This window comes from Marmota monax, unplaced genomic scaffold (genome assembly GCF_021218885.2).
Source record: "Marmota monax isolate L192 unplaced genomic scaffold, Marmota_monax_Labrador192_F-V1.1 WCK01_AAM20220418_F8-fsc00045, whole genome shotgun sequence".
Lineage (NCBI taxonomy): Eukaryota > Metazoa > Chordata > Mammalia > Rodentia > Sciuridae > Marmota > Marmota monax.
In genome coordinates, this window is record NW_026692132.1 from 5,966,532 (window position 1) to 5,992,099 (window position 25,568).

The window sequence follows — 25,568 nt, forward strand, 5'->3', positions numbered from 1 at the left end:
TGAAAGCTTTTATATTACATTTTTATTTTGCAAGAAAATAAATTATACAACTTAAAAAATAAAATCCAAAAATTAAGCAGTTCATCAAAATATTTCAGCCTACTGCATACAGAAACTGCTACCATTTAAAATTGTACAGCATTATCATCTCAGTATGTAGTGGCACACATTCAAAATCGTATAGACCATATGAGGATAGATTACACCTTAGAAACTCAAAATTTGTTCAACACTCCAAAAGACATTAGTGTAGATGACAAGAAAGCTCTCATGTAATGTTTTTATCTCACAAACATGACCTTGGAAGAATTTATAAGACAGCATCCCAGTCATTCACATGAAAATAGAAAAACCAGCTTGAGTTTATGATAGCAAATCTTTCTTTAAAACTAGCAAATCTTTTACCCAAACTGAATTTTAAAAATTTGCCCTTTGAGCAGGACTAATGACATCGTACTGCAAATAATGCAAAATCCTTTCTTAACAACTAAGGTCATGTTTTGTATTAAATTTAATAAAAAGTAAGAAGAGAGCTAACATTTCATTTTAGGAAACTTTAACATTTATGCACAAAATAAGATCAAGGGACTTAAATAAACAGATTGAAAGAACTTGGGGACCCCTCCAATAAATGTAAAAATTGGAAGACTTCAGAATTTATTTCAAGATCCTCATCAAATCATTGGAACAGTAATGTTCTAATATTTATTATATCATTGTAAGCAACAAAATTGTCGTATATTTTTACTTCGTAAATTGTTTCATATCTTACTCTGGCAATGAGGTGGCAACAAAGGTTAACATTTTCAGACGGCTCTATCTTTAAAATCAGAAGATGAGTGGTCAAAACTTAACCTGAGGTGCCCTCTTGCCATGCTACTCATAAAAAAACTTAATTATATTTTGGTGGTGAAGTTGGTGACTGGGTTTTCTTTTTCCTTAACTATGTTAGGTTTCATTTCTGCTCAGATAGCACTAAGTGTTCATTGGAGAAAAGAACCTGATAAAGGTACACAGTTACAACTAGTATACTTTAACAAATTGCTGATAAAATTTTCTCTTCAGATTCTATTTTTTAAAATTAGCAAATCTATTGTCAAAACATATTTAAAGAAAATTCAACAATGGTATAGGCACCATGTCAACTAAATGGTTTTCATAAACACCAAAAAGTAGTTAAATTTTTGTATATATAACCCAAAAAAAAAAAAAGATGAAAACTTAAGTGTACAGTATTTGTTGCTGTTTAATCCCCAAAATACAATCAGGACATAATTAGCTTTAAAAAATCTATTAAAAAATTTAATAGAAAACTTTGCTATGGATTTAATCTTACTCACTTTGCATTAAATTTGCCTTTAGAAATCAAAACATTATGGCTCTCATTCTTAAATTAAATGATCAAAAATGTTAGAAATTCCAAAGAAATTCTGAGAACAATTATGGTTTAAAACAATAAAATTTAAATATAAAAAAAAGGCCTAAAATTTTTCTCCCTTAGTTTCTTCTTTTGTTATTCTTCTATTGGGACAAGCAAATCTGCAATACCAAAATATTTGTTAAACCTAAGGGTCACAGTTATTAAAAAATTATTTCTTCTAAATTTCAAATTTAATTAGAGAAAACAATGAACACTAATTTTAAATTTAATTCTTCACAATATCTTGGTCTAATGATTGACATATGCTATCTTAGAGCTGAAGTATATTTTAAATTCTAAACAAAATTCAAATTTCCTATGAGTTTCAGAACAGGCATTTGATTATAATCAGCAAACCATAAATGTTTTAAATTGACTTTCCTTCTTTGCATTGGGGAGCTCATAAAGCTTCTTGGGATAGGGAAGATTCCATGAAATGCTCTTAAAAGCTCTCTGCTATAATATAATACTGGATGCCTTTCAGCACTCCATTTCCTACCATTTTCAAAACCATACTTTTAAATATTACTGAACATCAAAAAGATATAAAATAATTTATAAGAAAATTCGAAACGTGCACCACAATGAATAAAAATCCATGTTGAGCCATTTTTTCCCCAATGGAAATAGTTTTGTTCTTCTCAGTTGTTCAAGTCCTCAAGTCCTAAAATTTGCACTGCTCTGGGTATTCAGTTGCCAGCAACTAATAAGTTGCTGCTTTGGATTGACTGAAAATAAAAAGGTAAGTGTTGCCTTCTGAACATTTTAAAAATGTTTATTTTTAAAATATATAAATATATATGTACATATTTGGCAAGTATACTGCTCATATTAAGACTGGAATAACTTTGCTTATGCTTTTCAGGTCTTATGTTTTTTCTTCTCCTCCTAGATGACTGATATTACTTTTTAAAAGAGAAGTCTTTCTTTCCAGAAACCTGAGGCTGTAAAAATCCCTAATCATGAGACTTTAAGATACCAAAATAGTTCTATGCTACAGATTGAGAGATCCGTTCCATAACTGTATTATATCACAGCAGGAGATTTCTGCATTGTGTTCAATAAATTTAGATATGGCATAATAAATACTAGGTATATAAATATTAAGTGTGTTAGTGACAGACACACTTAATGTTTGTTTTGCTGTACTGACCCTGTAGTCATAATGACCTACCTCTCTCCATAAATTTCTTTTGTACAACTGAAGCAACAATATAAGCTTCATTTTTTTCAAAACAAACTCTCCAGCCATATAAGATTTTTCAAAATTCCTTATCATTTAACAAACAACTAAAACAGCAGTCTCCTGCTTAAAGAACACCAACATTTGTAAGTTGGAAATATTTAATATCTTTTTTTAGGTCACCATTAAAATCCAGTTATCATACCAAAGCAGTGTTTGAACTAATAATTTGAAACTATGAAATACTTATCTTCTCACCTACATCTGCCCTCTCCCAATGTTGTATTGACCAGCTCACTCTCATCAAAAGAGGCCAAGAGTGCTACTTCTAGTTTTAATTGCATTTTTTTAAAAACAAAAGATAACAGCATTTTTCAGTGCATGAATATCTGAATATCCTTCCTTGTGCAAGTACATTTTTTTAAGAGAGGAAAAAAGCAACAAGAACCCCGCCCTCTCCCTTCCCAACTATATTTCTTCTGGTGGGTAAAAATCAAATTTACTTTTAAAAGTTCATAATGGGCTCTTCATGAATGCAAGTTTCTCCACAAAACAGCATGCTGTTACAGAGTGCGCAACATGAAGGGAATGCCATCATGCTAACTAATGTGAGTGGCAAAATAGAGTCACTTTATAAGGTAAGGCAGAGATTTTCATATTTATGTAATCAAAGTCCAAATAAACCTTTCTCCAGCTCAAACTTGTAACTTTCTGCCCAAGCACTCCAAAATCTGGGTTCTTAATAATGTCCATGATATTCAAAATTATGCCATATAAATGAAAGTGTTGATATCGGATTCATCTCTTCTGATGTATTTGTGCTCTATAAGCCATTCTATTTGCTCTTTTATCATTTTCTTTTGTGGCAAGAACATGTTTTTCAAAATTTCTACTAATTCAGTCTGAAGTTGGGCATTACTAATTTTCTTTCTCATTTTCATTATTTGTATGATAGCTTCCTAAAAGAAAAAAGAAAAAAAAAGTTAATATATTAAGTAAAGCAAAATGAAAAATGATTTTTTATATATATTTCATCCTCTATCCAACATCTATCAGAATGCACAGCAACTATTAAGGGATTAATCTTCTTTTAAAAATTTATATATGTGTGTGTGGGTATTAGTTGTTGATAGACCTTTATTTTATTCATTTATTTATATGTGGTGCTGAGAATTGAACCCTTGCCTCATATATGCTAGGCAAGTGCTATACCACTGAACCACAAACCCAGTCCATAAGGGATTAATCTTAAGACCAATATTTATTTACAAAAAGTAAATTAGGGGCTGGGGTTGTGGCTCAGAGGTACAGCACTTGGCAAGCACGTGTGAGGCACTAGGTTCAATCCTTAACACCACATACAAAACATAAAACAAAAGGTATTGTGTCAACCTACAACTAAAAAATAAATGTTAAAAAAAAAAAAAAAAGTAAATTAGCCAGGCACTGTGAAACATGCCTGTAATCCCAGTAACTTGGGAGATCAAAGCAGGAAGATCATAAGTTCCAGGCCAGCCTCAGCAACTTAGTGAGGCTGTAAGCAAGCAACTTAGCGAGACCCTGTCTCAAAAAATAAAAAGGACTAGGGATGTAGCTCTGTGATAGAGCGCTCCTGTACCAAAAAAAACCAAAAAATATGCAAACAATAAAAAAGCCATGTAAATTTATTTACTTAATAAAACACTTTTTTCACTGCTTATAAAATAAAATTTTATTAAAGAGATTTTGAAAATAAAAGCAAAATTACCCATAATCTCTTGGCTGAAAGAAATACGCATCACATCTATTTTTTAAATATATATTTTTTTAGTTGTAGATGGACACAATAACTTTATTTTATTTATTTATTTTTATGAGGTGCTGAGGATCCAACCCCGTGCCTCACACATCCCAGATGAGTGCGCTATCATTGAGCTACAACCCCAGCCCCATATCACATATTTTAATATATTTCCTTTCACTTCTTTAAATACATTTTTAAAATTTATCTTACCTGCGAACACAATATGTATATAAACTGATATTGTGTTTAACATCAATTATGATAAAAATCTGTATGTACAAATTTTCCCCTGTACTCAAAAGTTATTTCTTTGTGTGATAGTACTGTTATAAAATCAGTAAGTACTATTCTTTATATTTACCTAATTAATAAGCTACATTTATTATAAATATTACTTTTAATTTGAATTAATTCCATTAAATGTTTTAGCTTTCCTTTCTCTAGCTCTAACTGGTAACTTTCTGCTCAGGCACTCCAAAACTTGGGTTAATAGTGTCCATGATATTCAAAATTGTGGCATGTATATGAACGTGTTGGGCTTCATCTCTTCTGATGTATTTGTGCTCTAGAAGCCACTCTATTTCCTCTTTCATCATTTTCTTTTGTGGCAAGTACATGTTTTTTATATTCATGGAAAAATAAGTATTTTTTCATATAGGTAAATTTCATCAATATTTTTAATTTTGTTTTTATTTGTTCTTTTTAGATGTATAACAATAGAGTGTATTTTGACATATTATACATACATGTAGTATAACTTCCCATTCTTGAGGTTGTACATAATGTGGAGTTACACTGGTTGTGTATTCATATATGAACACAGGAAAGTTATGTCTGATTCATTCTACTATTTTTCCTATTCTCACTCCCCTTCCTTCATCAATATTTTTCTTGGCAATTTCTTTAATTATTATTAAGCTCGTTATTAAATGTTATCTGAAAATTATTAAATATTCTTTTCCTTTTACCTTTTCCAGTATAAGCATCCTATCTATCTTAGTGGAGATTAGAATTTGTTATAAAGGAAATGTGAAAAGAGAAAAAAGAAGAAATACATTTGGCCCTTTGTGTCTATAGGTTCCACATCCAGAGATTCAACCAACCTTATAGTCAGTTGTGCACCACTGCACCCAGCCAATTGAGTCTTTTAATTCATTGTTTTTCTGTGCTACTTTGTCATATTATATGATCTGTAAGTAATCAGATCATATTATACGATCTATAAGTAATTCTTCCTCTTGCTTGACATTTTATTACACTGACCAGAAGATTTAAATAATATTAAATAAAAAATAATAAACGTGGAACAATTTGGCTTTAAAAAATATTTCAAAGTTAAAATTATCATGTTAGTTTAAAATGGGTACTTTTTTAGTTGTAGCTGAATACAATATTTTTATTTAAAAAAATTGAAATCCTTATTTTTTTAATTGTAGTTAGATACCTTTATTTCATTTGTTTATTTTTATGTGGTGCTGAGGATCAAACCCAGTGCCTTGCATGTGCTAGGTGAGCGCTCTACTGCTGAGCCACAACCCCAGCTCCAAAATGGGTATTCTTTATCATGTTCAAAAGTATCATATTCTGAATAAATAAAAATGTCCCCTGGCACTGGGGATTGAATCCAGCGATGTTTTACCACTGAGCTACACTCCTAGCCTTTTGAATTTTTTATCTAGAGACAAGGTCTTAAATTTATGATCTGACCTTAAATTTATGATCCTCGTGTCAGACTCCAACTAGTTGAGATTACAGGTGTGTACTGTTAACCCCTCTAGTTTGAAGATTTCAATAAACTACCCCAAGACTTAATTTACATGTTTTATCATAATATCACAAACCTGGGTTCTTAATATTCTTAGTTGCACTATTCCTTCATTCTCCTCTTCTCTCATCCTTTCTGTAGTGAGCTGCAAGCGTCCAATCAAGTTGATTTTTCCTCTTTTCTGAACTTTTGCATTTTTTCTGTAAAAAACACTGCTCAGTGAAAGGGTTTTCAAACACTGTATTATAGCAACAATATCTGAGAGAAAAGATTTAGAAATATTCTAAAAATTAAAATCTAGAACTATTTAAAGGAGAAATAACAAATAACATATACCTTTATTTAAAACAAACCCTATTCTTCTCAATGATTTCTTATAACAAGCTTGATAATTTATACTGCCATAAAAATAATTAGATAATTGAACAGACATGGGTTGTGATTCAACTTTACCTAATTGAGCTTCAGGGAAAAATGCTCTGCCTAGATAAAATTGCTTTAGAGCACACAAAAAAGTTTACTTTTAAGATGAATATAGTATAATGTCAGACAGCAAAAATGTGTCCATATAAATATGGTAAAGAAGTAAACATCTTTACAGTTCATTAATATATTTTTTTTCCAGAGGCCCCCATCCTCCTGAGCCCTCTGGCCCCCTAATAGTTTTAATAAAAAACTAAATGACATTAAATTTAGATTGATGGTAATATATAGTTATTGTTATAAATATCATGTAAATAAAAGTTATTTTGCTTAAAAAAATAACAAACTAAAACTCAAACAAGGCATTTTTATTTTAAATTGACCAACATAAACCTTACATTAAACTGAACTCCTGGTTCACTGAGAAGAGGGTACCTTCTGTAAAGTCTTTGGGTGAATTCACTTGAGGTTCGTACAATAAAACTTGCCGTTTGAGCTTTGGGAAAGCTACTAAAGACTGAAAAATAAAGGAGAAAACAATTAGTATTTATAAGCAGTATGGGATATTAAGATCAATTCCCCAACACAACCAATATAAATAAGAAAGGATTATAAACACAAATTTACAATCCAAACTTGTATTTGGTATCTCTATGAATATAACAATTTAAATGTATGAAGCAGAAAAACAGGAAAAAAGAGTTGGTTATAAGGAAGAAATAAATATTCCCTTTATGGGAAAATAAAAAATTAGAATTGGTCACATAGGACAGTAGCAAATACCACTTAACAGTTATATACCAGCTCTTTCCATCATAGCAAATAATTACTCTGAAACTTTAAGTTGCTTATGGAGTAAGGACAGAAAGTAGTTACAAAGCAAAAAGCTAAAGAGAAAATTTTATAAATTCTGAAAAGATCTAAAGTGTTCTCTTAGATATTTAGTCATCATAAATTCTTTGTACACACTCTTGGTATAAAAATTAACATTAATATATGTATGTTTTTGGGAAGACTCCCACAGGCAAAAAATACCAATTCAATCTTTCTCCTTTTTTTTTGCCTTTCTCTGTCTTGGTAACTTGCCTCTTTTCAATTCATTTTTTCCAGAATACCTCATTTTTGTATTTTTCTTGGTTAAATGTCATTTTGAGAGTGTTATAAATTAAAAAATTCATCAGGGTCAGGGTTAGCTCAGTGGTAGGGTGTGTTGTGTGCCTGGCATGTGGGAGGCCTTGGATTTGATCAGCACCATCACCAAAAAACAAAAAAACCACCACCAACAAAAATAATCACAAATTTCCAGAATATAATTTGATAAACAAAATAAATAAACCAACCCATAAAGTCCTTCTAAGTTCAGCATCAGGGAGTTCAGTTGCAAGTTTTAGATTTTCAAAGCTGATTTTCTCTCTAGGTCTTTGGTTCCATGCAAACAACACAGCCAGCTGAAACGTGGTAACCTCCAAATCATATTGACCAACTTCATTCTTAAATGTTATCTATAACAGATAAGATAAATTTCAATAAGAAGCTCTTCATAATGATTACCATCTACCTAATAAAACATCTGTTACATGAGATTTTATGTGAAAATACTGTTACGTGTCTTCCAATATCCATTATTCCTTTCTTACAGGCTATGTAATTTTAAGCAAAGTTTAATGACTCATCTTCTGGCTTTCCCTATAACAGATAATGGCCATGTGACTGAGATCTGTTCAATGTGATACAAGTGGAAATGATGGAGGAAACTTCTAGAAGTCACCCTTAAATGAAGGTACACCTTCTCCTTTCTTTTTTGTTGGTAGGAAGATATACAAAGTGGGGATCATACTGGGTTATGCTGATAAGGGCAATACTAGAAGCATGATGGTGCAATCAGAAGACTAAGTTACTAACAATTTCATGGAACAGATCCACTATTCCTGTGAAAATTTTTATCTGTGAGAGAAGCAGAAAATCTGTTTTGTTTAAGTAACTCTTATTTGGAGTTCTTCCACTTTCACCCAAATAGAAAACTATATCATAACTTACAATTCCATTTGACATGAGATGATGCCAATGTAGTTTTCTACCACTATGATTTTTTTTGTAAAATTCTTCTACTTCAGGTATCAAATCCTCCAGTTCAGTAGGAAGCGAGACAAAGACTTTTTCAGAGCTTCTTGACCAGGCACCAGCATTCAGAATTTTTATATTAACTGAATCAGCTAAAGGGCAGAATATCAGAAAATATAAAACAATCTTGAGAATAGATAAAATTTACAAAATAAAATAAAAATTAAAATAATACAGGTTAAATTCTGGTAAAAAATAAACACGACTCTAAAGATTTTGTTAAAAAATTCTTTTGTTTCAAAAACTGGATTCACAAATCTACCATTCTGCTTTGACAGATGTCTCCAGGAATGTGAACATCATAACATTTCTGGGTCTATTACTGCTATTTAACTTTAATTACCACAAACACAGATATTCTTTTTTAAAAGTTTGAAATAGGGCTGGGGCTATAGCTCAGTGGCAGAGTGCTTGCCTAGTGTGTGTGAGACACTGGATTCGATCCTTAGCACCACATAAAGAAGAATAAATAAAATAAAGGCATTCTGTCCATCTACAACTACAATAAATAAATAAAGCTTAAAACATATACACACATATGTAATTATAAAGTAAAATACCTGGTAAAGCCAATTTATTATTTTTGTGCATTTCCTTAAAAGCTTGGTTCAAATCTTCAGATACTTTTATGTCCTGAAACATTCTAGCAAGTTTGTTTACATAATCTGCTGGCATACCAACTTCCTACAAAAACCAAAGACAGAAGAGACAAATGTATATAATCTAATATATTACCAGAATAAAAAATTTAACAGAAAGCTATCTTAGATACTTTAACAAAAATTTTTTTTCCCTTGACTCTTAGAAAAAAATAGGATAGTGAGGGTAGTCCTTGCTTTACACAATTTCAGTCTGCACAAATTTTACAGAATAGTTTTACCATCAGTTCTAAACAACACAGCTCAACCTCAGTTGCTACTATATAATAAATGTACTTGCATAAAGTACAAAACTTCACTTCTAACTCCTCAATCCATAAGTTATGACAAAAATAACAGAAACACAGGCCTGGGTGTGTAGCTTAGTGGTAGAGAGCTCACCTAGCATATTCATGGCCCTGGGCTTGATCTCCAGCACTCAAAATACAAACAAACAAACAAAACTTAGCAGAAACATAACATCAGCTAACAAACACAATACTTTATTAAAAATCTATCAGTCACTTGTTTATTCAGTTCACCCAACAGAGAGCAAAGTGTATTGTTTTTGCTGGCATCCTTGCCTTATAGTGATAAAACCACATATTTTACATAAATGGGTAATCAAAAGGCGCTTGGCCAACAAAGATGATAAAAATACATTAGAAAATTAACATACGTTGCTGGGTGCAGTGGCAAATGCCTGTAATTCCAGGGAGGGTGAGAGGAGGAGGATGGAAAGTTCTAGGCTAGTTTTGGCAACACAGTCTCAAAATAAGATAGCAAAAAGACCTCTAGCTCAGAGGTACAGTGTTTCTTCAATCCCCAGTACTGCCAAAAAAATAAAAGTAATAATGCTGGAAGTGAAAAAAAAAAGAACATAGAGTTGTAGAACAAAACTGACTGTGGAACTATAGTTGTAATGTTAATAACGCCAATGCTGAACATTCATTATATACAGAGGTATAAAAACTTAGTGAAACAAAGTTGTTGACATAAATGAGAAAAGTGGTAAGTTGCATGCTAGAAATGGATCCAAACTTAAATGGGTATGCCATCTCTTCAAGGCACAGAAAAGATGTTTATTGTACTGGAAGAGAGTAAGCAACTGCTATTAAACTATCTTCATTTTAATGATAGCTTTACTGAGACACATAAATCACCTCCCATAAGATTCATACTTTTAAAATGTAGCGGATTTTAGTATATTTATAGAGTTGAGCAACCATTACCTCAAATCTTAAGAACATTTAATTACTCTAAAAACAGGCCCCACGTTTATTCAGAGTCACTTCTCATTTCTACTTCTGGCCCCAATTTCTGCAAACCACTGAAAGTACTTTTTTTGTCTTTGTAGATTTGCCTACCCTCACATCTCATTTTACTGGAACCATATGACATATGGTTTGTGACTGGCCTCTTTCACTTCAGCATTATAATATTTCCTAAGTACATCCAAATTCTAGCATGTGTCAGTACTTCAATTCTTTTATTGAAAAGTCATATTCCACTGTTTGAGTAAACAACATTTTGTTCCTTCCTCAGCTTATTAACATTTGTCATTATTTCTAAATAATAATATAAGGAACATCCATATACAAAAATTTACATGGATATGTGTATATGTCCTCATATCTATTGAGTAGAATTACCTAGCAGTGAAATTGCTTCATCAAGTCTGTTTAACTTTTTGAGGAACTATCAAACAGTTTTCCAAAGTGGCTGCCCCATTTTAAATCCCACCAGCAACTTACCAGAGTTCTAATTTCTCTTCTTTCTCAACATTTGTTATCACCTCTATTTTTTATTTTAGCTATTATAGTAGGGATAAAGTGATATATCCAGTGATTTTGATTAGCATTTCACTAATGATTACTAATGCTGAGCATGTTTGTGTGCACTATTGCCCATTTATTTATCTTCTATAAAGCAATGTCTATTCACAATCCCAGATACTTGGTTTGCTAAGGCTGGAAATAGCCAAATTTGAGGCCAGCAAAAGGGCCTGAGGATATAGTTCAGTGGTAAGATGCCCTTGAGTTCAATCCCCTGTGCTGAGAAAAAAGAAACAAAAATCTATTCAAATTCTTTGCCCATTTTTAATTGGGTTATTTGACATTTTGTTGTTATATTTTAAGAGTGCTTAAAATATTCTAGATACAGTATCAAGAGATAAATTATAAAATATTTTCCTAATTACACTTGATGAATTTTTAAAATAACTTTATTTTGTTTATTTAGGTTTTTTTTTTTTTTTTTTTTAATGTGGTGCTGGGGATCGAACTCAGTACCTCACATATGCGAGGCAAGTGTTCTACCACTGAGCCACAACTCCAGCCCTGATAAGCTTTTTACAAAGAAAACAAATACTTCAATATAAAAAGTTTCTTGTGTTTTAAATTGGTGTACTAAAAACATATTAGTTTTGCTATTTTTCATCTTCCTATATGACAATAAGAGTTTTGACAAAAAATTTTTAAAAGTCACAGAACAATCATTATTTTTCCATCTATGCTCTTTCACTTAGTATGTTGCTACTTATTTACAAACAGCTCTATAATTAAGCATTTAGCATTAAAAATACCTTAAAAATGAAATAATTTACTGGGTGTGGTGGTATATGCCTGTGGTCCCAGCTACTCTGGAAGCTGAAGCAGGAGGATTACATGTTCAAAGCCCTGTCTCAAAATAAAAAAAGGCTGGGGAGGTAACTCTATGGTAGAGCCCTTGCACAGCATGCACAAAGCTTGGGGTTTAATCCCAGGTATCACAAAGAAAGAAATTATTTGTCCTGTGGTCTATTTAATAAGGTAATTTTTAGCAAGAGTGTATACAAAAGGGAATAAAACAGTAGAAACAAGGGTGCTTTACTAACTTCATTAAGAAAATGTACTTTAGTAGGTATCACTTTATTTTACAAGATATTCTGTTCTTACTAAAAGATCACTATTTCTTTAACATTACCAATATCACCACAGATATGAACCATGTGCGATATTAAAAACCAAATATTTAAAAAAATTTACTTACTCTTAGCCACTCTACCATATTTTCTTCAATTTCACTATCGGCAGAGATGTCTAATATGAGACGTCGTGTCAAGTGAGCTTTGTGATACCTCATAAAAACATCTTTGTTTTGTACGTATTTAAGTACCAAGAGCTGCACAGAAAGCAAAGATACTTTCAATTCTTATATATTCTTAGCCATCTGTCTCATTTAGGCCTTTCCATATCCCCTAAATGTCAAAATTCTGAAATCTATATAAGCACATAAAAATAGAAGCCTACTAAATTATTTCTCTGAAAAATCAGTTCTGATATACGTCACTGATTCAAAAGTCAGCAAATTTGAGACTAATAAAATAACCTCTTAGTCTTAAGAAATACCAGTTTTTCAGACTTTACATAAAATGCAACAATATTTTTTCACATGAAAATCAATGGTTCTTTCCCAATTTTCTTTTCTACTTATCTTTAGCCTTCCCCTTTTTTTTTTTCTGACACTAGCCATCTCTGTGATCCTTTTTATCTATACTTGTCCTCTAGCTTCACTTCTTTGCTCCCTGGCTTATTACAATTATGCTAAGCAGATAATAAAAGAATGAAAGCAACTAGCTATCAGAAATAGAAAAAATTTATATACCACTTCTTTAAGCTTTGCTTCAATCTCTTCAGAAGTTAGTTTTTTGCTTAATGGCGTTTTTCTTAGCAACATGTCACAGTAATTGGCAAGCAACTCAGGGCATTTTGATTCCGGTTGAGTTTTCAATCCCACTCTGAAAAACAAAAGCAGATGATGAAAAATGATTAATATTTGCAAAGTTTTTTTTCTAAAGTCAATTTTTTCAGAAACTAATTTTTTATGTTGAACAGCAAAATTCTTATGTGCAATAATCTAGGGATCAGGACTGGGGTTAAGGTGAGCAAGATATCTACAGTGCATAATTTAAGGAGGCATTCACTCTTGGGGTCCTGTAAATGCCACCCAACTCCTACAGGACCCTGAGAACAAGAAATTCCTTAAATTTTACCCTCTCAGTACCTGTTTGTTTAACCCTAATTTGGGCTTGCAATGATCTTTATTCAGATACTTTTATTTATATAGATACAAAGATTTATTCATATATCTGCTAAAATAGGAAAAACCATGTAAGTTCTTGGATAATTATAACCTAACATTCAAATTTTTTCATTATTAATGTTAAGATAAATCCATTACTTTCCTTTTTGAAATATATCTGTATTCTGTAGTGATGTGATAGCTACCAAAAACCATTTTAAATATTTGCCAAGTTTTTTTCTAAAGCCAATTTTTCTAAAGCCAAATTTCTCCTAAACAATGAAAAATTTATATATTTCCCTTTTCTGAGGAAATTTGAAAACCAGTATCATACTTTCATGCTTGAAGTCTTGCATTTATTCTTTTTTTAAAAAAAATATTTATTTATTTGTAGATAAAAATAAGTAAAGATACTGTGTGTTTGTGGTACTGAGGCTCAAACCCAGTGCCTTACACATGTGAGGCAAGCACTTTACCACTGAGCTACAGCTCCAGCCTTGCATTTATTCTTTATTCTACTTCTTAAACAACATTTGTAAGTAAACAAATTCAACATTTTAAAATTTCTCGTGCATACAAAATTCAAGTGTTATTTTCAAGGATTGAGTGATCTATATTATTATCAGTATATATATATCATCAAAAACCAAAATTATATTGTGTGTACATAAACATAAAATGTATGCAAATGTCTATTTTTACTGGATACATCAACTCTTTTAATTTTTTTTAATTAAAAGAAATATTTTGCCTGTAATCCCAGTGACTCAGGAGGCTGAGGCAGGTGGATCGTCGCACTTCAAGGGCAGCCTCAGCAACTTAGTGAGGCCCTATCTCAAAATAAAAAAATAAGGGGTGAAGATGTAGCTTGGTAGGAAAGCTCCCTGGAGAATGTGGGGAATGAAACTCAGGGCCTCATACATGCTGGGCAAGAGTTGTATCACTCAGATATATCCTTAGTCCCTGGATAAGCAGACTTTTTTTTTTTTAATAATTTTTTTTAGTTGTCAATGGACCAACTGATCGATCGATCTATCTATCTATCTCTGTATAGTGCGGAGGATCAAACCCAAAATAAATTTTTTTAGTTGTCAATGGATCTTTTTATGTAGCTTTATTTTTATTTATTTTTTATTTACTTACTTATATGCAGTGCTAAGGATCAAACCCAGGGCCTCACCCAGGAAAGTGCTCTATCACTGAGCCACAACACTAGCCTCCCTTTTAATTTGATGAATTAAATTGTTTCTTCTCCCAATTATGCCTTTTTTGTGGGTGGGGGAATGATGGGGATTGAACCCAGGCCCATGGGTGTTCTATCACCAAGCCACACCTCCAGACCTTTTTAATTTTTTTGAAACAGGGTCTCACTCATTTACTGAAGCTGGCCTCGAACTTGTGTTTCTCCTATGTCAGCTTCCCCTATCATTGGGATTACAGGTCTATGTCACCACGCCCAGCTTTTTCTTACCAATTATGAATCAGCATCAATTCTATTTCTACTTATTTTAATAATGTCTTTGTTCTGAAAAATCTTCATCATGTAAGTAAGCAGATGGGACTAGAATAAATTTTTCTTATGACATCAATTTTTTCCTCAGTCATTTGCTTAAAAAACTAATGTTGACCTAACATTAAAATTTAATTTTAACAATTCATATTTTCAATAATGACTAATTATAAACTACCCAACTTGCAAAGGCTCTGATAGCTAACTCATTAGAAATTCATTTTCTATACATCAGTACCACATGGCAAATACCTTCTTAGGCAATCTGGAGGCTTTTCTATCCACAGGCAAAACACTATGGTATGAAGGACAAGAGGTATTCCTTTCTTTACAAAGTATGGAGGGCTAATTGTGGAACAAGTAGAAAAGAAAAACTGCTATATGATAGTTCCATCAGAGCTCAGTTTTAGAAAAAAGTTGACACAGAAGTTCAAGATTAGGAACTGATTTCCTTGAAAGTATCCACACATAATATATTCATTCTCTAGGAAAATCTTTCTGTAATCCTCAACATAGGCATATCCCACTAATAATATGATAATTGGATTTCCATCTTTTCAAATCTTTTGCAGTGCAGATGCCAAGGTCAGGCATGAACTCCTGTGATAATCCAACTGCTATGGGAAGGGGGTGACCACTTTAATCCAGTTAGGAACAGGGCTGGTTCAAGGTCGGGTTGCAGTTCCTGCTAACAATCTGTCTACCTCTGGTTAGCCCCTGAATTTAAGGAATGTTCCTCCTTGGTTTTCAATTAAGGTTCCACCAGGTTTTGTCTCTTCAGTCCTGTGTGACCACCAAATCTCTCTATTGCCCTCCAGAAGCATTGCTCAGTCTGGGCCAAACCTTCATTTCCACGTACTATTTCTCTTTAAGGAAACAGTTCAAATTCTCAGTTAACCTCTAACAGGTTTTCTTACCTTCTGTTAAATTTCAATCCTTTCATCATAGCTGCTTCTGCAGCTCTTTGATAACATTAAAATTACTATTTTCTGTATTTACGTAATCATTCTAGTTGTTATCAGTGGCAGCACTGGTTTTTCACTTCTCAGAAGTGAGTCACCCAAATAACTTGAAAGCTAGTAAAAGTTTATTCTCCTAGAACATCACCTCCCCTACCTCTGAAAGCCACAATACCTATGTTCCGCTATCTGGGTCAGCTACTGATATTCATTTTGTTCCACAGAAATTTTTTACTTTAATCTGGAGCTAAAAGATATGGTAATCTCAGAATCTGAAAATACAGAGAATTCAGCAATCCTCACTTTTGGGAAACTATCTTGAAGACACAGGTTCACATATGTAAAATGACAACTGTACAATATTATTCCTCTGTTGCACTAAAGGTAGCAGCAAACCATTAGAAATAGGTGCAGGATTACTTAAATAAACAAGGGCACACCCACCAGACAGAATGCCATGGTACTATTAAAAATAATGAGATTATAAAAAAACTTACAGCTTATATCATAATGGTGAGCACAACTGAGAACAAATCCCCTAAAACCAAGAAAAAGATAAGGATACCTGAATTCACCATTGACATTCATCGCTGTACCAGAATTTCTAGTAAGAGCAATTGAGCAAGAAAAAGAAACAGAAGACATCTGAATTGGAAAGGAAGTGGTTAAAGTACCTATTTTCAGATGTCATGACCTTGTGTATAGAAAATCTAAAAGAACCCATAAAAAAGCCATTAGGGCTAATAAATGAATTTAGGAAAACTGTATAGTACAAAATAACATTTAAATCATTTATATTTTTATATACCAGCAACAAATAATCTGAAAGAAATAAAAGAAGACCTAAATAAACAAAATGACATCACATTTTCATGGTCTGAGAGACATAAAATTAAGATGTTAACAGTACCCAACATAAGCTACCAATTCAATGCATTTCCTATCAAAATTCCAGGAGCCTTTTTTTTTTTCCCCTACAAAATGGAAAAACCAATCCACAAATTCATGTGGAATTGAAAGAGAACTCAAATAGCCAAAACATTTGGGGGTGGGGAAGGTGGAGCATTCACATGTCCTGATTTAAAAGCTTACTAACAATGCTATAGTAACAAAACAGAGTGGTACCAGCATAAGGACAGACATATAGACTATAGGAATTAAATTAAGCATCCAGAAACAAACATAAATCCATGGCAAACTGATTCATGGTAATAGGGCTAAGACCATTCAATGGATGCAGGGACAACTTAATATCCACATGCAAAATAAAGAGGATATATATATATATATATATATATATATATATATACACACACACACACACACACACACACACACACACACACACATACATAGATAGATCTATATCAATATATATAATATTTATTTCTCTCTCTACCACTGCCACCCGCTGCTTTGGTACCATGGATTGAACCCAGGAGTGCTTAACCACTTAGCCATATCCTCAGTTTTCTTTTTTTATGTTTTTGAGACAGAGTCTCACTATGATGCTTTAGGCCTCATTAAATTACTGATGCTGGCCTTGAACTTGGCAATCCTTCCACCTCAGTCTCCTGAGTCGCTGGAATTACAGGAGTGCACCACCACACTTGGCTAGACCTAAACCAAAAAAATCTTAGAAATGTAAAGATGAATCTTCATAAACCTGGATTTAGGAATGAACTCTTAGATATGAAAGCATAAGCAAAAGCAACAAAAAAAAATTGTACAGTAGAAAATAGGATTTCATTGAAAGCTTTTGTACAACAGGCTGATGGTGTAGCTCAGCAGATTATTTGCCCACCATGAATAAAGTCCTGGGTTCAATATCCAGCACAGAGAAAAGGAAGATGAAAGAAAAGCTTTTGTGCAGGAAAAGACAATTAACTATAGAATCCAAAAAAATATTTGCAAATTATCTATCAATAAGGATTTGATGCCAAAATACCTACAAGCACATAAAAAGATGCTTAAAATCATTAGTTGGTATTAGGGAAATGCAATTCTAACCACCAGACTCCTTATACATTACTGATAGGAATGTTTAAACAGTTCAGTCACTATGAAAAACAGTATGGCAGTTCCTCAAAAAGTTAAATATAGAATTCCCATATGAACTCATTAATTCCACTCAGAGATATATACCCAACAGAAGTATTCAAGAAGTGCATGTACACGATACTCATGTTTCTAAGCAACATTACTCAAAATTCACAGAAGGGGAAAACACCCCAAATATCCATGGGATAGGAGGAAAAAAAATTATGGTCTAAACCATGTTATAAACATACCACAATATTATTTAGTCAAACAAGGGAATGAAGTACCAATACATGTTTGGAGGGAGAGCTCTTGAAAACAATGATACGGGGCTGGGATGTGGCTCAGCAGTAGAGCACTTGCTTAGCATGCTCAGGACCCTGGGTTCGATCCTCAGCACCGCATAAAAATAAGTGAATGAAATAAAGGTACTGGGTCCAACTACAACTAAAAAAAATAAATATAAAAAAAAAACCAAATGATAAATGAAAGAAGCTAGACACAAGGTCACATATTGTGTAACTTCATTTACACAAAATATCCATAGAGACAGAATGCAGATCAGTGGTTTCCAGGGGCTGGTATGACGGCAGAATGGAAGAAATTGCTCCGGAAAGTGTTTTACTTGAGAGTGTTAGAAATATTTTGGAACTAAATAGAGATGATGGTTGTACAATATTGTGATTGTACTAAATGCCACAAAATTGTTCAGTTTAAAACTTAAAATGTCTATTTTTAACTTGTTCAAAGTTGCTTCAATAAATTTTTAAAAAGAACAAGGAAAAAGTCCAACTTGAGAATGAGCAGAAAACTTGCATTATACCAATCTTCCTCCAGGAAGCAATTATAAACTCTGGAGATTTTTTTTTTTTTTCCAATAAACAACTGCCATGAAGACAGTGAATAGTGATCCACTATAGGTAAATCTCTAAATAAAGTTACACTTTGAAGAAAGTAATGGTACTGGTTAAATTTCCAAAAAGTAGACAATTTTGCTTTGAGGAAATCCTATCAATGCCACCTGCAGGGAAGCTAAAATTCAGATTGAAATCTGCACTTTCTGGCAGAACAATCAGGACAGTTCAAACAACCTAACAGGAACCATTCTGTGCAACATATCATTACACATTCAGGATAAAATCCAACACTTCCAAAGATGCAAAGATACATGGAAATGTTATGTATATATAAGAAAGGCAGTCAACAGAAATCTAGGATAATTTGAAAATCCAAATACAGGGCCATCAATTGTAATCCACTGAACAAAATAGGAAATAAGTCCCTACTGATATGATAAATCACTGTACAAATGAAAAATCTGATGAGGAATGGAATCTTTTATTTTGGTTTGTATATTTTTTTTATTTGTTCTAGTTAGTCATATATGACAGGAGAATGTATTTTGACACATCATACATAAATGGAGTATAACTTCTCATTCTTCTGGTTGTTTATGATGTAGAGTTATACAGGTTGTGTAATCATATATGCACATAGGGTAATAATGTCCAATTCATTAATGCTACCATCATTCCTTTATCCATTGCTCCTCCCCGCCCTTCAGTCCCCTCTGTCTAATCCATAGTACCTCTAAGGAATGGAATCTTTACATAGTTTTAAAGTACTACCCAAAAATATAAAGAGAAAAAAAGAGTACCTTTGCAGCAGGAAGATCCAATACATATCAACTTAATGAAGTGACCAAAGTAAAGTCCAGTAGTAGAGTAAAACAAATCATGTTCCTTCAGATAAGAACAAAGTTTCACTTTTTTTTTTTTGTTTGTTTGGGTATTAGAGATTTAACCCAGGGGTGCTTCACCACTGAGTCACATCCGCACATCCCTAGCTTTTTAAACTTTGAAACAGGGTCTCACTAAGTTGCTTAGGGCCTTGTAAGTTACTGAGGCTGGAGTCAAACTTGAGATCCTCTTGCCTTGGCCTTCTGAGTCTCTGGGATTACAGAGATGCACTACTATGCCTGGCACAAAATTTTACTTCTGCCAAAGATGCAAACCTGAATCTCATTTATAGGAACCATCAGATTAACATAACCTAAGGAACACTATAAAAAACTGGCCTGTATTCTTCAAAAGGATAAGGTTACAAGAGTCAAAGAAAGAGCTGGTTTCTGACCAAGAAAGATCAAAGAAATATGACAACATAAAAACAACACATAATTCTGTATTGAATATCTTTGCTGAAAAAACATTTATGGTCAATTCATGAAATTTAAATGGGTCTGACGATTACACTGCAGTATGTATCATAATTTCCTGATTCTGGAAGTTGTTTTGTGATTATGTTTACACTAATATACTGAATGATAAACAATTTACTCTCAAATGATTCTAGAAACAGTATTTTCAGTATTTGCTATGAGAAACAGATAATAAGGGCACAGTAGTTATGACTTTATGCATATATACACAGTTGACAACTAGGAAGAAATGAGTAAATTCCCTGAAAATCTAACTTAACCAAATAACTAGATTAACTGCAAAATCTGAAGACCTTTTATCTACTAAAGAAATTGAACTCATATTAAAAAAAACTTTCCACTAGAAAACTTCAGGCCCCAATGGTTTTACTTACGAATTCTACCAGACATTTAAGGAAGAAATAATACCAATTACACTAACTCTTTCAGAACATACAGGAGAGAGTAACTTCCAATCCTTATGAGGCCAACATAATGATACCAGATATTATAAACATTATTAAAAAGTAAACCATAAAAGCTACAAAGACCAGAAAGAAAGGCAAATCCTTCATGAATTGGGAATGAATTGGGGTGGGGGGAGAAAAAAATTATACCACCTAGATTCAAGATTTACTATAGAACTATACTAATCATGATTATGTGATAATAGCCTAAAGAACCCAAATAAATCACTGGAACTGAACAGAAAGCCCAGAAATGGATGACCATTTTAAAGTCACCTAAGGTTTTTATGGAAAGGTAATGTATTGGGGAATGGAAAGTCTTTTCAATAAATGGTCTGAAGCCTCTTTTCAATAAATGGTCTGAAGCCACTTACTAACCATATGGTAAACAAAAAGTAAACAAAAGAAATTTAATCTCCAACTTACAACATACACAACTATTAATTTAAGATAGATCTTAGATGTAACTGTAAAAGCTAAATTATAAAGTTCCTAGAAGAAAACAAAGAACATCTTCATGTCCTAGGGTTGAAGCAGAAAAAGATTTCCAAGATACAGAAAGCAACAACAACAACAACAACAAAAAGAAACACACACACACACACACAAAATTGCTTAACATCAGTAACATGAGGGAGAGGGGTATCAAAACTATAATGAGGGCTGAGGCTGTAGCTCATTGGTCGAGCACCTACCTCACAAGTGTAAGGCACTGGGTTGGATCCTCAGCACCACATAAAAATAAATAGATATTGTGTCCAACTACAACTGAAAACCAAAATTTTAAAAATGTGAAAAAAAAATCTATAATGAGATACAACCACATACATCTGGAATGACTAAGATTAAAATGACATTATCAAAACACTGATGAGAATGAGGATCAAATGGCACTTTCACACTTCGTTGGTGAAAGTGTAAAACAGTACAATCTCTTTGGAAAACAAACTGTTACATTCAAAAATGGAAAAATCTCAGACAATGCTGAATGAAAGAAGTTTTTTTTTTTTTTTTAAAATATTTATTTATTTATTTATTTATTTTAGTTCTCGGCGGACACAACATCTTTGTTTGTATGTGGTGCTGAGGATCGAACCCGGGCCGCACGCATGCCAGGCGAGCGCGCTACTGCTTGAGCCACATCCCCAGCCCCTGAATGAAAGAAGTTTTATATACACAAAGCACATATTGTATGATTCCATTTATATGAAGTCTTATATTAGACAAAACCTATCTATACTGAAATAATTAGACCAACAGCTGCCTCTGAGAGGAAGTAGGGTGAGACTTACAGGGAATAGATATGAGGCAATGATCTAAGATGATGGAGATACTGTATATCTTAATAGGAGTATGCATTTGTTAAATTTGGCCCAATTATACACTTAAGATGTATGCAAATGTCTATGTAAATTTTACCTCAAAACAAATTTCAATTTTTTTTTAATTTTTTATTGTTGGCTGTTCAAAACATTACATAGTTCTTGATATATCATATTTCACAATTTGATTCAAGTGGGTTATGAGCTCCCATTTTTACCCCATATACAGATTGCAGAATCACATCAGTTACACATCCATTGATTTACATATTGCCATACTAGTGTCTGTTGTATTCTGCTGCCTTTCCTATCCTCTACTATCCCCCCTCCCCTCCCCTGCCCTCCCCTCCCCTCTTCTCTCTGCCCCCTCTACTGACATTCGTTTGTCCCCCTTATATTATTTTTCCCCTTCCCCTCACTTCCTCTTGTATGTACTTTTGTATAACTCTGAGGGTCTCCTTCCATTTCCATGCATTTTCCCTTCTCTCTCCCTTTCCCTCCCACCTCTCATCCCTGTTTAATGTTAATCTTCTTCTCATGCTCTTCGACCCTACTCTGTTCTTAGTTACTCTCCTTATATCAAAGAAGACATTTGGCATTTGTTTTTTAGGGATTGGCTAGCTTCACTTAGCATAATCTGCTCTAATGCCATCCATTTCCCTGTAAATTCTATGATTTTGTCATTTTTTAATGCAGAGTAATACTCCATTGTGTATAAATGCCACATTTTTTTTATCCATTCATCCATTGAAGGGCATCTAGGTTGGTTCCACAGTCTAGCTATTGTGAATTGTGCTGCTATGAACATCGATGTAGCAGTGTCCCTGTAGCATGCTCTTTTTAGGTCTTTAGGGAATAGACCAAGAAGGGGAATAGCTGGGTCAAATGGTGGCTCCATTCCCAGCTTTCCAAGAAATCTCCATACTGCTTTCCAAATTGGCTGCACCAATTTGCAGTCCCACCAGCAATGTACAAGTGTACCCTTTTCCCCACATCCTCGCCAGCACTTGTTGTTGTTTGACTTCATAATGGCTGCCAATCTAACTGGAGTGAGATGGTATCTTAGGGTGGTTTTGATTTGCATTTCTCTGACTGCTAGAGATGGTGAGCATTTTTTCATGTACTTGTTGATTGATTGTATGTCCTCCTCTGAGAAGTGTCTGTTCAGGTCCTTGGCCCATTTGTTGATTGGGTTGTTTGTTCTCTTATTGTCTAATTTTTTGAGTTCTTTGTATACTCTGGATATTAGGGCTCTATCTGAAGTGTGAGGAGTAAAGATTTGTTCCCAGGATGTAGGTTCCCTATTTACCTCTCTTATTGTTTCTTTTGCTGAGAAAAAACTTTTTAGTTTGAGTAAGTCCCATTTGTTGATTCTAGTTATTAACTTTTGTGCTATGGGTGTCCTATTGAGGAATTTGGAGCCCGACCCCACAGTATGTAGATCGTAGCCAACTTTTTCTTCTATCAGACGGCGTGTCTCTGATTTGATATCAAGCTCCTTGATCCATTTTGAGTTAACTTTTGTGCATGGCGAGAGAAAGGGATTCAGTTTCATTTTGTTGCATATGGATTTCCAGTTTTCCCAGCACCATTTGTTGAAGATGCTATCCTTCCTCCATTGCATGCTTTTAGCCCCTTTATCAAATATAAGATAGTTGTAGTTTTGTGGATTGGTTTCTGTGTCCTCTATTCTGTACCATTGGTCCACTTGCCTGTTTTGATACCAGTACCATGCTGTTTTTGTTACTATTGCTCTGTAGTATAGTTTGAAGTCTGGTATCGCTATACCGCCTGATTCACACTTCCTGCTTAGCATTGTTTTTGCTATTCAGGGTCTTTTATTTTTCCATATGAATTTCATGATTGCTTTCTCCATTTCTACAAGAAATGCCATTGGGATTTTGATTGGCATTGCATTAAACCTATAGAGAACTTTGGGTAATATCGCCATTTTGATGATGTTAGTTCTGCCTATCCATGAACAGGGTATATTTTTCCATCTTCTAAGATCTTCTTCTATTTCTCTCTTTAGGGTTCTGTAGTTTTCATTGTATAAGTCTTTCACCTCTTTTGTTAGGTTGATTCCCAAGTATTTTATTTTTTTTGAAGATATTGTGAATGGAGTGGTTGTCCTCATTTCCATTTCAGAGGGTTTGTTGCTGATATACAGGAATGCCTTTGATTTATGCGTGTCGATTTTATATCCTGCCACTTTGCTGAATTCATTTATTAGCTCTAATAGTTTCTTTGTAGACCCTTTTGGGTCTGCTAGGTATAGAATCATGTCATCTGCAAATAGTGATAATTTAAGTTCTTCTTTTCCTATTTTTATGCCTTTAATTTCTTTCGTCTGTCTAAATGCTCTGGCCAGTGTTTTGAGAACTATGTTGAACAGAATTGGAGAGAGAGGGCATCCCTGGCTTGTTCCAGATTTTAGAGGGAATGCCTTCAATTTTTCTCCATTCAGAATGATGCTAGCCTGAGGCTTAGCATAGATTGCTTTTACAATATTGAGGTATGTTCCTGTTATCCCTAGTTTTTCTAGAGTTTTGAACATAAAGGGATGCTGTACTTTGTCGAATGCTTTTTCCGCATCTATCGAGATGATCATATGGTTCTTATTTTTAAGTCTATTGATGTGGTGAATAACATTTATTGATTTCCGTATATTGAACTAGCCTTGCATCCCAGGGATGAATCCTACTTGATCATGGTGCACAATTTTTTTGATATGTTTTTGTATCCGATTCGCCAGAATTTATTGAGGATTTTTGCATCTAGGTTCATTAGAGATATTGGTCTGTAGTTTTCTTTCTTTGAAGTGTCTTTGTCTGGTTTAGGTATCAGGGTGATGTTGGCCTCGTAGAATGAATTTGGAAGTTCTCCCTCTTTTTCTATTTCCTGAAGTAGCTTGAAAAGTATTGGTATTAGTTCCTCTTTAAAGGTTTTGTAAAACTCTGCTGTATACCCATCCGGTCCTGGGCTTTTCTTAGTTGGTAGTCTTTTGATGGTTTCTTCTATTTCCTCAATTGATATTGGTCTGTTTAGGTTGTCTATGTCCTCCTGACTCAATCTGGGCAGATCATATGACTTAAGAAATTTATCGATGCCTTCACTATCTTCTAATTTATTGGAGTATAAGGATTCAAAATAATTTCTGATTATCTTCTGTATTTCTGAAGTGTCTGTTGTGATATTGCCTTTTTCATCCCGTATGCTAGTAATTTGAGTTCTCTCTCTTCTTCTCTTCGCTAGCATGGCTAAGGGTCTGTCGATTTTGTTTATTTTTTCAAAGAACCAACTTTTAGTTTTGTCAATTTTTTCAATTGTTTCTTTTGTTTCGATTTCATTAATTTCAGCTCTGATTTTAATTATTTCTTGCCTTCTACTTCTTTTGCTGTTGTTTTGCTCTTCTTTTTCTAGGATTTTGAGATGAAGTATGAGATCATTTATTTGTTGGTTTTTTCTTTTTTTAAGGAATGAACTCCAAGCAATGAATTTTCCTCTTAGAACTGCTTTCAATGTGTCCCATAGATTCCGATATGTTGTGTCTGTGTTTTCATTAATCTCTAAGAATTTTTTAATTTCTTCCTTGATGTCTTCTATAACCCATTGATCGTTCAGTAACCTATTGTTCATTCTCCAAGTGATGTATTCTTTTCCCTTCCTTCTTTTATC

At 33.3% G+C, this 25,568-nt stretch overlaps 1 protein-coding gene across 2 annotated transcripts in view; it reads right to left on the reverse strand.

Moving 5' to 3' along the window:
• The window catches only part of Cul5 (cullin 5), an 88,639-nt gene continuing 63,071 nt past the window's right edge, over nt 1–25,568 (reverse strand). For both annotated transcript variants that reach the window (XM_046466381.2, XM_058586539.1), the window contains 8 exons: nt 12,979–13,111; nt 12,364–12,495; nt 9,256–9,379; nt 8,612–8,787; nt 7,915–8,076; nt 6,973–7,091; nt 6,228–6,351; nt 1–3,562 (listed from right to left, as the gene is read on the reverse strand). In XM_046466381.2, the coding sequence (XP_046322337.1) occupies nt 3,368–3,562; nt 6,228–6,351; nt 6,973–7,091; nt 7,915–8,076; nt 8,612–8,787; nt 9,256–9,379; nt 12,364–12,495; nt 12,979–13,111 (1,165 nt within the window). In that variant the 3' untranslated portion in view covers nt 1–3,367. The remainder of the gene's footprint in view (nt 3,563–6,227; nt 6,352–6,972; nt 7,092–7,914; nt 8,077–8,611; nt 8,788–9,255; nt 9,380–12,363; nt 12,496–12,978; nt 13,112–25,568) is intronic.